Source organism: Pristiophorus japonicus, chromosome 32 (genome assembly GCF_044704955.1).
Source record: "Pristiophorus japonicus isolate sPriJap1 chromosome 32, sPriJap1.hap1, whole genome shotgun sequence".
NCBI lineage: Eukaryota > Metazoa > Chordata > Chondrichthyes > Pristiophoridae > Pristiophorus > Pristiophorus japonicus.
This window is the reverse complement of record NC_092008.1, coordinates 12,197,092-12,209,704: the sequence shown is the minus strand read 5'-3', so window position 1 is coordinate 12,209,704 and position 12,613 is coordinate 12,197,092. Positions and strand designations below refer to the sequence as shown.

Here is a 12,613-nt window from a genome sequence, read left to right as displayed (position 1 = left end):
GTATCAATCCCAAACTAATCCCACTGCCCCACTCTCTCCCCATAGCGCTGTATCAATCCCCAAATCAATCCCACTGCCCCGCTCTCTCTCTCTCCCCATAGCCCTGTATCAATCCCCAAACTAATCCCACTGCCCCGCTCTCTCCCCATAGCCCTGTATCAATCGCCAAACTAGGGTTTAGGGTGGGTGGGTGTGAGGGTTTAGGGTGGGGGGGTTGAGGGTTTAGGTTGGGGGGGTGTCAGGGTTTAGGGTGGGGGGTGTTTATGATTTAGGATGGGGGGGGGTTGAGGATTTAGGGTGGGGAGGAGTTGAGGATTTAGGGTGGGGAGGAGTTGAGGGTTCAGGGTGGGGAGGAGTTGAGGGTTTAGGGTGGGGAGGGTCTGAGGGTTCAGGGTGGGGAGGGTCTGAGGGTTCAGGGTGGGGAGGGTCTGAGGGTTCAGGGTGGGGAGGAGTTGAGGGTTCAGGGTGGGGAGGAGTTGAGGGTTCAGGGTGGGGAGGAGTTGAGGGTTCAGGGTGGGGAGGAGTTGAGGGTTTAGGGTGGGGAGGAGTTGAGGGTTCAGGGTGGGGAGGAGTTGAGGGTTTAGGGTGGGGAGGAGTTGAGGGTTTAGGGTGGGGAGGAGTTGAGGGTTCAGGGTGGGGAGGAGTTGAGGGTTTAGGGTGGGGAGGAGTTGAGGGTTTAGGGTGGGGGGTCTGAGGGTTCAGGGTAGGGAGGAGTTGAGGATTTAGGGTGGGGAGGAGTTGAGGATTTAGGGTGGGGAGGAGTTGAGGGTTCAGGGTGGGGAGGGTCTGAGGGTTCAGGGTGGGGAGGAGTTGAGGGTTTAGGGTGGGGAGGAGTTGAGGGTTTAGGGTGGGGAGGAGTTGAGGGTTTAGGGTGGGGGTTGATGTATTCTAAGCACCCTCTCCACTTCCCTCCAGCCCTGTCAGATGATGTCCCATCAGTTATTTATGAATGGCGGGTAAGGTTGTGGATTTGTGGCGCGAATCCTTTTTCATGAATGGAGTTCCGGCGCTGCCGCCTTTTCCAAAAAGCACCCAATCAGCGAGCAGGGCGCGGAGCCAGCGTCGCCCCGGGCAACGCCGGCGCGCGAGGCCGGGGGCGGCATTGGGCCAATCAGAGGCGGAGCTGGCTGCGCGCGGCGCGGGGCTGGAGCGAGGCGGACAAGCGGCTGACATCTTCCCGAGCGCGGAGCGGGCCAGCGGCAGGATGGTGAGGGTCCCGGGGGCCGAGGGCGGCCCGCGGGCTGGGGGCACAGCCACCTCTTGGTGTGCGGCGCCTGCTGAGGCAATCGCTGAGAGGCCGCTCCCTACCGAGCTTCGCCATTAGCGGGGGCGCCGCCGCCGCCGTTATCTTCGTCGTCTTCGCCTTTCAAAAGATGCGCCGGCGTCGAGCGTGCGCAGGCGCGGTCCCCGCCTCTCGCCCTCTTTCCCTCCGTGCGCAGGCGCGGCCTTTCCCCTCCCTCGCTGCGCAGACGCGGTCGCTCTCGCTTTCCCTCAGTGTGTCGACGCGGTCCGGTTCCCTTCGCTGCGCAGACGCGGTTTCTTTCCCCCCCCCCCACTCCCTCGCTGCGCAGGCGCAGTCGTTACCGCCTTCTCCCTCCCTCAGTGCGCAGGCGCGCTCCTGTTCGCTCCCTCAGTGCGCAGGCGCGCTCTCTTCCTCCCTTGGGCATTGGGTGGTAGGACACTGAGAAGTGTACAGGAACACAGGGACCTTGGGGTGCAGGTCCACAGATCCCTGAAGTGAGCAGGCCAGGTGGATAAGGTGGTTAAGAAGGCACACGGAATACTTGCCTTTATTGGCCGAGGCATGGAATACAAGAGCAGGGAGGTTATGCTTGAACTGTATTTCACACTGGTTAGGCCACAGCTGGAGTACTGTGTGCAGTTCTGGTCACCACATTACAGGAAGGATGTGATCGCACTGGAGAGGGTACAGAGGAGATTTACCGGGATGTTGCCGGGACGGGAGAATTTTAGCGATGAGGAAAGATTGGACAGGCTGGGGTTGTTTTCCTTGGAACAGAGGAGGCTGAGGGGAGACCTGATTGAGGTGTATAAAATGATGAGGGACCTGGATAAAGTGGATGGGACGGACCTGTTTCCCTCGGCAGAGGGGTCAACAACCAGGGGGCAGAGATTGAAAGTAATTGGGAGGGAGGTTTAGAGGGGAAAAGTCTTCACCCAGAGGGTGGTGGGGGTCTGGAGTGGAACTCACGGCCTGAAAGGGCGGTAGAGGCAGAAACCCTCACCACATTTGGATGTTTCTATAGCAGGAATGGGGTACTGAAGTTGCATGTTCAGCCATGAACTCATTGAATGGCGGTGCAGGCTCGAAGGGCCGAATGGCCTACTCCTGCACCTATTTTCTATGTTTCTATGCAGCTTGAAGTGCTGTAACCTACAGGGCTACGGACCCAGAGCGGGAAAGTGGGATTAGGCTGGGTAGCTCTTGGTCGGCCGGCCCGGACACGATGGGCCGAAATGGCCTCCTTCCTTCCGTGCTGTAAATTTCTATGATTCTATAATTTGAGGTCAAAGTTTTGTTTGGGATTCGGTGTGTCTCTGCCGTACTTTTTGAGATTAGCAGCTGAAAATTCGGTGCCGCCCCAAGACTTCTGTGCTTGCCCCGCAAGCTATATTTGGCTTATTGCCCCCGACAGGAACTGCAGCGTGTAATCCCAGGAACGGCCCCTGGGGAGAATGCTAACTGGAGGGGCAAACGACCCCAATTTTCCCCCATGATTTATATTTGGGATTACGCTTAGGGTCGGAATTGAGGTTAATTTCTGTTTACATTTGGGATTAGGTTGTCATTAAAGTTAGCTTTACATTTCGGGTTAAGATCTAACGTGGTGTTATGGTTACACTTAAAGGCAGAGTAACCCTGAGGGTTTGGGTTACACTTGGAGTTCAGGTTTTATGTTTAATGTTCTGTTTATATTTCATTTTGCAATTTGGATTAACGTTACACTTGGCGCGAATCTCACTTTCAAGTTTGAGGGAAACCCTGGGAGGAGAGGAGGATACAGAGTTAGGGTGCTGTAGGTGGGGGATTTGTAAATAAGGACCTCTGCTGGTAAAACTTCGTAGTGTAACGTTAATATTACTCCGACATAACACCCATCTTCAGTAATTGTATATGATACAGCCTGTGGGTTCATCTCCACTGACTGTATAAAGCATTACCCTCCTACCTGTGTGAGTAATCATGTGATCTTCCCTCTTTAGCGTGAGTGTCTTTCAATCCACGTTGGCCAGGCGGGTGTGCAGATCGGCAACGCTTGCTGGGAGCTGTATTGCCTGGAGCATGGGATCCAGCCGGACGGGCAGATGCCCAGTGACAAGACCATCGGAGGTGGCGACGATTCCTTCAACACCTTCTTCAGTGAGACGGGGGCGGGCAAACACATTCCCCGAGCCGTGTTTATAGATCTGGAGCCCACTGTGATTGGTAAGGGGAGTGATTGTTGGTGGGTTGGTCAGTCAGTGCTCTCTCTAAACTAGCTGCCTGTGGTAGGTACACAGTTACAGACCATCCTTATGTACATTGTGCTACATTTTGGCACTGAGGGAAGATAGATTATGAAAGTAAACTAGCACGAAATATAAAAACAGACAATAAGAGTTTCTCCACGTACATAAAAAGGAAAAGAATGGCTAAAGTAAATGTTGGTCCCCTAGAGGATGAGACAAGGGAATTAATAACGGGGAACAGGGAAATGGCAGAGACTTTGAACAAATATTTTGTATCGGTCTTCACGGTAGAAGACACTAAAAACATCCTAATAGTGGATAATCAAGGGGCTATAGGGAGGGAGGAACTTAATACAATCACTATCACTAAAGAAGTAGTATTCATTAAAATAATGAGACTAAAGGTCGACAAGTCCCCTGGACCTGACGGCTTACATCCTAGGGTCCTAAAAGAAGTGGCTGCAGAGATAGTGGATCCATTGGTTGTAATCTACCAAAATTCCCTGGATTCTGGGGAGGTCCCAGCGGATTGGAAAACCGCAAATGTAACGTCCCTATTTAAAAAAAGGAGGCAGACAGGAAACTACAGACCAGTTACCCTAACATCTGTGGTTGGGAAAATGCTGGAGTCCATTATTAAAGAAGCAGTAGCAGGGCATTTGGAAAAGCATGATTCGGTCAAGCAGAGTCAGCATGGATTTATGAAAGGGAAATCCTGTTTGAAAAAGTTGTTGCAGTTCTTTGAGGATGTAACGGACAGGGTGGATAAAGGGGAACCAGTAGAGGTAGTGTATTTGCATTTCCAGAAGGCATTCGATAAGGTGCCACATGAAAGGTTACTGCACAAGATAAAAGTTCACAGGATTGGGGATAATATATTATCATGGATAAAGGATTGGCTAACTAACAGCAAACAGAGAGTCGGGATAAATGGGTCAAACTGTAACTCGTGGGGTGCCGCAGGGGAAGAGAGGCAGGCAGTGTGGGGCTGAACGACCCCCTCGACCGCCCGCTGCCCGGACCTGTTAATGGCCAGCTTGGCCGTGCCCTGGAGCAGCCCTACGAGGAGGCCTTCCGACCTGCCCGCTCCCCTTCGCACAGGGTGCCCAAAGATCAGGAGTGTGGGACTGAAGTGCAACCAGAATTTGAGGAGCCAGCCCCTTCAAATAATGGAATAGGGGCTGCAACCCTCGCACATTCAATAAAAACGTGGAACACGGACTCCTCTAGACTGCAGAAATTGCAGGCGGCCTGGGAGCCCGTGAACCGACTTAAACCTGTGAGCATATTCGCAGGTGCAAACATTACAACAGCCAATGAAGTACTTTTCTGAGCGCTTGTGGCAATTGTAGACTGCAAATATGACATCTCTGTCGCGTTCATACGCACAGAAAAGTCTTACTTTGTGCTGTATTCACACCAGTAGGGGGCCAGTCCACTTGCATTCCTGCTCGTAAACCAAAATCTGCCTCGGGAACGTGTAAACAGTATGATGGGTTGCTGTCGGGTGTTCCTCGATAAATGGCCAACTTTGTATCAAAGTTACTGGAATGCTCTGTGTTCCTGTCCCGAAATCATAGGATCATCAAATCTTACAGCACAGAAAGAGGCCATTTCGGCCCATCGTGTCCGTGCCGGCCGACCAAGAGCTACCCCGCCTAATTCCACTTTCCCACTCTGGGTCCGCAGCCCTGTAGGTTACGGCACTTCAAGCTGCACATCCAAATGTGGTGAGGGTTTCTGCCTCTACCGCCCTTTCAGGCCGTGAGTTCCACCCCAGACCCCCACCACCCTCTGGGTGAAGACATTTCCCCTCAAATCCCCTCTAAACCTCCCCCAATTACTTTCAATCTATGCCCCCTGGTTGACCCCTCTGCTAAGGAAAATATGACCTTTCTATCCAGGCCCCTCATAATTTTATACACCTCAATCAGGTCTCCCCTCAGCCTCCTCTGTTCCGAAGAAAACAACCCCAGCCTATCCAACCTTTCCTCATCGCTAAAATTCTCCCGTCCCGGCAACATCCTGGTAAATCTCCTCTGCACCCTCTCCAGTGCGATCACATCCTTCCTGTGATGTGGTGACCAGAACTGCACGCAGTACTTCAGCTGAATTAAAAAGATGGACAAGGCGAAAATATGGATTTGAGCTCAACCTAAAGGCCATATATATCCTTTTCCTGTTCCTAAAATGTATTGTTTTAAAATCCATGTTCATTTCCATGTGTGACCGCTCAAACCATGCCCCTCCAGATCTCTCAAAATACTTTCTACGTTTTTCCTGCCTGTATTAAACTTGACTGGTCTATAGATTTCAGGTATGTCTCCCAAGTTTTCTTAAAATACCTATAGTCGAGTTCTGTTTTCCATATCCTAATCGAGAATCTCCCCAGAATATAGTAACTTTTAAAAAAAATTTAAGCTTTCCTAATTTTGATGTCGGCAACCTCTTAAAGTGCTTCAGTATTGCTGCAATGGTTTGTGACGGAGGAGCGGTGAGAGATCGTGGCGGAGGTGCGACAGATGAGGGTACGGGGCCCAGAAGAGCCGAGGGCCCAGGGGCAGCACGGGCCCAGCCCACACTGTGCGATATGTGAGCGCACTGGGTCCGTGCAGCAGAGCTGGTCTCCAGTTGTCCTGGTTAATCCTTGCCCCTGGACCCAGACCTCGCTCTGTCAAGCCCCGTGTGGTGGCTGGTGTTCAATGGTCACCACACGTTAAAAAAATCCACCCACAGGCATCTTCCACCCCCTCAATTGGAGTTCAGATCATCACCATCACGGGCAGTCCCTCGGAATCGAGGAAGACTTGCTTCCACTCTTAACACGAGTCCTCAGGTGGCTGAACAGTCCAATACAGGAACCACAGTCCCTGTCACAGGTGGGACAGACAGTGGTTGAGGGAAGGGGTGGGTGGGACTGGTTTGCCGCACGCTCCTTCCGCTGCCTGCGCTTGGTTTCTGCACGCTCTCGGCGACGAGACTCGAGGTGCTCAGCGCCCTCCCGGATGCACTTCCTGCACTGAGGGTGGACTGGTCTTTGGGCCCAGGGACTCCCAGGTGTCGGTGGGGATGTTGCACTTTATCAGGGAGGCTTTGAGGGTGGTCCCTTGTAACGTTTCCTCTGCCCACCTTTGGCTCGTTTGCCGTGAAGGAGTTCCGAGTAGAGCGCTCGCTTTGGGAGTCTCGTGTCTGGGGGCATGCGGACAATGTGGGCCCTGTCCAGCGGAGCTGGTCGAGTGTGGTTCAGAACTGGAACATCAGGTCCTCCATCGAAACACCTGTGAACTCGTGTGGAAGCAAGTCATCCTCGTTCGAGGGACCACCCATGATGATGATCCAGTGTTTTATACAGTTCAAACAAAACCTCCCTGCTCTTGTATTCTATGCCTCGGCCAATACAGGCAAGTGTCCCGTGTGCCGCCTTAACCTCCGTTCTTTACCCCCAGATGAGGTTCGCACCGGCACCTACCGACAGCTCTTTCACCCCGAGCAGCTCATCACCGGCAAGGAGGACGCGGCCAATAACTACGCACGGGGCCACTGCTCCATCGGCAAGGAGATTGTGGATCTGGTCTTGGATCGTATCCGGAAGGTGGTAAGTTACGTCGCGTTGGTCTGCCGTGGATTTGGCGTGTTTGGCCCACAGCTCTCCGGTGCCCCATTTTAATCTGGTCGCCCCAACACTGAACAGCACCCTCTGAGAAAAGCAGTCGTGGTGTAACGCACACGTACACGCACACGCACACGCACGCTTCTGGCCCAAGCACCACTGCCACCTCCAGTCCACTGCAGGGTGCGAGCCCAGTTCAGACTCCCAAAGTGAAATCGTGGATGTCTACCTTCAGAAGCAGGCTTGGGAGATTTTGATGCATTTTATTTTTGGTACCCTTGTTCTCTTGCATGCTGTTCGCAGCGGACAGGAGGGGTCGTCGACAGAGGTGTGTGAGGTGATGCATTTTGACAGCAGGGATATCGAGAGGCAGTATAGACTTAATGGCACAGTTCTAAAGTAAGAAAGAAAGATTTAAGAACATAAGAAATAGGAGCAGGAGTAGGCCATACGGCCCCTCGAGCCGACGCTGCCATTTAATACTGTTATGTATGTAAACATTACCAATGTGTAAGACTTGCCACCAGGGGGCGCACCTGTGGGAGACCCAAGGGTCACCTGCACACCCTGGGCAAGCAGGTATAAAAGGCCGTCTACCGCACTCTGGAGTTACAGTAAAGAGACCAAGGTCACAGCAGTTTGAGCTTACAGCATACAGTCTTGTGGAGTTATTCTGAACATAACAAATATGACTGGCTGACCCGATCATGAGCTCGGGTCCACTTCCCTGCCCGCTCCCCATAATCCCTAATCGGTTAATATAGCATTTGTATAGCGCCGGATGTTTCAAAGCGATTCGCAGCCAATGAAGTAGTTTTGGAGTGTAGTCACTGTTGTGTAATGTGGGAAACGCGGCAGCCAATTTGCGCACAGCAAGCTCCCACAAACAGCAATGTGATAATGACCCAGATAATCTGCTTTTAATTATGTTGATTGAGGGATAAATATTGGCCCCAGGACACCAGGGATAACTCCCCTGCTCTTCGGAAGAGTGCCATGAGATCTTTTGTACGTACACCTGAGAGAGCAGATGGCGCCTCGGTTTAAAGTCTCATCCGAAAGACGGCACCTCCGACAGTGCAGCACTCCCTCAGCACTGCATTGGGAGTGTCAGCCTAGATTCTTGTGCTCAAGTTTCTGACTCTGAGGCAAAGCTGCTGCCCACTGAGCCACAGCTGACACGACTAAAGAGAGTGCAGGGACAGAGGGACCTGGGGTCCATGTGCATAAGTCCTTGAAGGTGGCAGGACATCTCGAGAGAGTATTGAGCAAAGCACATGGGGTCTTGGGCTTCATAAATAGAGATATTGAGTACAAAAGCAGGGAAGTTATGCTGAACCTTTATAAAGCTCTGGTTAGGCCACAGCTAGAGTATTGCGATGAGGGAGGAGGAGTGTGAAATATTAATCGAGATAAACATGGTGACAGAGGAAGTATTAAGGGGCTTAGCAGCTTTGAAAGTGGATAAATCCCCAGGCCCGGATGAAATGTATCCCAGGGTGTTAAGAGAAGCAAAAGAGGAAATAGCAGAGGCTCTGACCATCATTTTTCAATTGTTTCTGGCTTCAGGTGGAGGACTGCTAATGTAGTACCTTTGTTTAAAAAGGGAGAAAGGGATAGACCGAGTAATTACAGGCCAGTCAGCGTAACCTCAGTGGTGGGAAAATTATTGGAAAAAGTCCTGAGGGTCAGGATAAATCTTCATTTGGAAAGACATGGATTAATCGAGGACAGTCGGCATGGATTTGTTAAGGGAAGGTCCTCCTGGTCCTCGAAAAATTCAATGAGGGCAGTGTGTACGATGTAGTGTATATGGATTTTAGCAAAGCTTTTGATAAGGTCCCACAGGCAGACTGGTCACGAAAGTAAAAGCCCATGGGATCCAGGGCAAAGTGGCAAGTTGGATCCAAAATTGGCTCAAAGGCAGGAAGCAAAGGGCAATGGTTGATGGGTATTTTTGTGACAGGAAGGCTGTATCCAGTGGGGCACAGTGCTGGCTTAGCAGCTTTGAAACTGGATAAATCCCCAGGCCCGGATAAAATGTATCCCATGCTGTTAAGAGAAGCAAAAGAGGAAATAGCAGAGGCTCTGACCATCATTGTCCAGTCCTCTCTGGCTGCAGGTGTGGTACCAGAGGACTGGAGGACTGCTAATGTTGTCCCTTTGTTTAAAAAGGGAGAAGGGGATAGACCGGTGGTATATGTCAATGACTTGGAATTGAATGTTGGGGGTATGATTAAGAAGTTTGCCGATGACACTAAAATAGGCTGCCTGGTTGATAATGACGAAGAAAGCTGCAGACTGCAGGAAGATATCAGTTGGGCAGAACAGTGGCAAATGGAATTCAATCTGGCTAAGTGTAAAGTAATGCATTTGGAGAGGTCTAACATTAAATGATATGGCACTGAAAAGTGTAGAGGAACACAGGGACCTGGGAGTGCAGGTCCACAGATCCCTGAAGGTAGCAGGCCAGGTGGATAAGGTGGTTAAGAAGGCATACGGAATACTTGCCTTTATTGGCCGAGGCATGGAATACAAGAGCAGGGAGGTTATGCTTGAACTGTATAACACGCTGGTTAGGCCACAGCTGGAGTACTGCGTGCAGTTCTGGTCACCACATTACAGGAAGGATGTGATCGCACTGGAGAGGGTGCAGAGGTGCTTTACAAGAATGTTGCCGGGACTGGAGAATTTTGGCGATGAGGAAAGATTGGGGATGCTAGGTCTGTTTTCTTTGGAACAGAGGAGGCTGAGGGGAGAACATAAGAGCATAAAAAATAGGAGTAGGATTTAATACGATCACGGCTGGCCTGATCCTGGGCTCAGCTCCACTTCCTCGCCCGCTCCTCATAACCCTTCACTTGCTTATTGCTCAAAAATCTGTTTATCTCCACCTTAAATATATTCAGTGATCCAGCCCCCACAGCTCTCTGGGGCAGAGAATTCCACAGATTTACGACCCTCTGAGAGAAGAAATTCCCCCTTATCTCAGTTCTAAATGGGCGACCCCTTATTCTGAAACTATGCCCCCCTAGTTCTAAATTCCCCCACGAGGGGAAACATCCTCTCTGCATCCACCTTGTTGAACCCCCTCATTATCTTACATGTTTCAATAAGATCACCTCTCATTCTTTTTAAACTCCTATGAGTATAGGCTCAACCTGCTCAACTTTTCTTCATAAGTCAACCCCTTCATTTCAGGAATCAATCTAGTGAACCTTCTCTGAACTGCCTCCAATGCAAGTATATCCTTCCTTAAATAAGGAGACCAAAACTGTACACAGTACTGTAGGTGTGACCTCACCAATACCCTGTACAGTTGTAGCAGGACTTCTCCTCTTTGATACTCTATCCCCCTTGCAATAAAGGCCAACATTCCATTTGCATTCCTGAACACTTGCTGTACCTGCAGACTAACTTTTTGGGCCCAAGTTTCCACATGATTTGCGCCTGATTTTTAGGGGCAACTGGTGGAGAACGGACTATCTTAGAAATCGCAATTCTCCACATTTTTTTTTCTGCAGTTCTAGTGAGGTAGAACAGTTCTACTTTAGAACAGAATTTTTTCTTCAAAAGGGGGCGTGTCCGGCCACTGACGCCTGATTTCAAAGTTTCCACAGTGAAAACGTACTCCAAACTAAAGTAGAATGGAGCAGGTGAAGATTTTTGTAGAACCTGTTCTACACATTAAAAAATCAGGCGCAGGTTACAAATTAGGCGTCCAGAACGAGGGGGGGGGGGGGGGGGAGGGGAAGTCATTAAATTCTACAATCAATCCTTATTTATACTTCTACAAATATTATACAAATAAATCCAACCTGAATAAACATTTATAAGCAAAGAAAAGATTAAATAAACCATCTTCCTACCTGTGTGAAAGTGCTTCAGCCATCGTTCGAAGGAAACCGCCGTTTGTTGCCGCGCAGGGGAGGAAGGGGAAGGAGACAGCGGCTTGTTGCCGTGGAGGGAGGAAGGGGAAGGAGACAGCGGCTTGTTGCCGTGGAGGGAGGGAGGGGAAGGAGACAGCGGCTTGTTGCCGTGGAAGGAGGGAGGGAGGGGAAGGAGACAGCGGCTTGTTGCCGTGGAGGGAGGGAGGGAAAGGAGACAGCGGCTTGTTGCCGTGGAAGGAGGGAGGGAGGGGAAGGAGACAGCGGCTTGTTGCCGTGGAAGGAGGGAGGGAGGGGAAGGAGACAGCGGCTTGTTGCCGTGGAAGGAGGGAGGGAGGGGAAGGAGACAGCGGCTTGTTGCCGTGGAAGAAGGGAGGGAGGGGAAGGAGACAGCGGCTTGTTGCCGCGCAGGGGAGGGAGGGGAAGGAGACAGCGGCTTGTTGCCGTGGAAGGAGGGAGGGAGGGGAAGGAGACAGCGGCTTGTTGCCGGGGAGGATGGGGAAGGAGACAGTGAGAAGGGAAGCCTCAGTGCTGATGTGCTGATGGCAATGTGGTTTTATTAAAAAATGTTCAAAAATTAAACAGCTACAAAGAACTACAAAGATGGCCGAGTGCCAATGTTTTTTTTCACACTGAGCATGCGCGAACGCTCCAACGCGCACGCGCAGCGTTGCCGGCAGGAAAAAAACTAATTTAAATAGTACCCACCCCCTCCCACTTACAAAATCGGCGCGAGTGTAGGCTCCGCCCCCCTGGGCGCCGCGCCAAACAGACAAGGAGCTGCAGGGCGCTCCAGAATCGCGATTTTTTTTTTAGGCTCGGAGGGGCGCCCGTTTTTTTTCGTGTGGAAACTTGGGCCCTTTGTGTTTCATGCACAAGGACCCCCAGGTCCCGCTGTACTGCAGCATTTTGTAACTTCTCTTCATTTAAATAATAATTAGCTTTTTTATTTTTCCTGCCAAACTGGATAACCTCACACTTTCCCACGTTGCACTCCATCTGCCAAATGTTTTCCCACTCACTTGGCCTGTCTATATCCCTTTGCAGATTTGTCTGTGTCCTCCTCACAACTTGTTTTCCCACCCACCTTTGTATCATCAGCAAACTTGGCTACATTACATTCGGTCCCTTCATCCAAGTCATTAATATAGATTGTAAATAGCTGAGGTCCCAGCACTGATCCCTGCGGCACACCACTAGGCACTGTTTGCCAACCGGAAAATGACCCATTTATCCCGACTCTCTGTTTTCTGTTAGTTAGCCAATCCTCTATCCTTGCTAGTCTATTAAAGGAGACCTTATTGAGATGTATAAAACGATGAGGGGCCTGGATAGAGTGGATCAGCCATGATCTTATTGAATGGCGGAGCAGGCTCGAGGGGCTAGATGGCCTCCTCCGGTTCCTAATTCTTATGTTCTTATGGATAGGACGGACCTGTTTCCCTTGGCAGAGGGGTCAACAACCAGGGGGCAGAGATTGAAAGTAACTGGGGGGAGGTTTAGAGGGGATTTGAGGGGAAATGCCTTCACCCAGAGGGTGGTGGGGGTCTGGGGTGGAACTCACGGCCTGAAAGGGCGGTAGAGGCAGAAACCCTCACCACATTTGGATGTGCAGCTTGAAGTGCCGTAACCTACAGGGCTACGG

At 51.1% G+C, this 12,613-nt stretch overlaps 1 protein-coding gene across 3 annotated transcripts in view; it reads left to right on the top strand.

The window, feature by feature from the left end:
* The first annotated feature begins 1,124 nt into the window (after positions 1 to 1,124).
* LOC139240514 (tubulin alpha-3 chain-like) overlaps positions 1,125 to 12,613 on the top strand; it is a 60,545-nt gene continuing 49,056 nt past the window's right edge. Inside the window, exons 1-3 of one of the 3 annotated variants that reach the window (XM_070869056.1) lie at positions 1,125 to 1,207; positions 3,226 to 3,448; positions 6,918 to 7,066. In XM_070869056.1, coding sequence (XP_070725157.1) covers positions 1,205 to 1,207; positions 3,226 to 3,448; positions 6,918 to 7,066 — 375 coding nt within the window. In that variant the 5' untranslated portion in view covers positions 1,125 to 1,204. Of the gene's footprint in view, positions 1,208 to 1,667; positions 1,738 to 1,771; positions 1,928 to 3,225; positions 3,449 to 6,917; positions 7,067 to 12,613 lie in introns of those variants that run through there. The other 2 variants (XM_070869058.1, XM_070869055.1) reach the window with 2 other exon arrangements.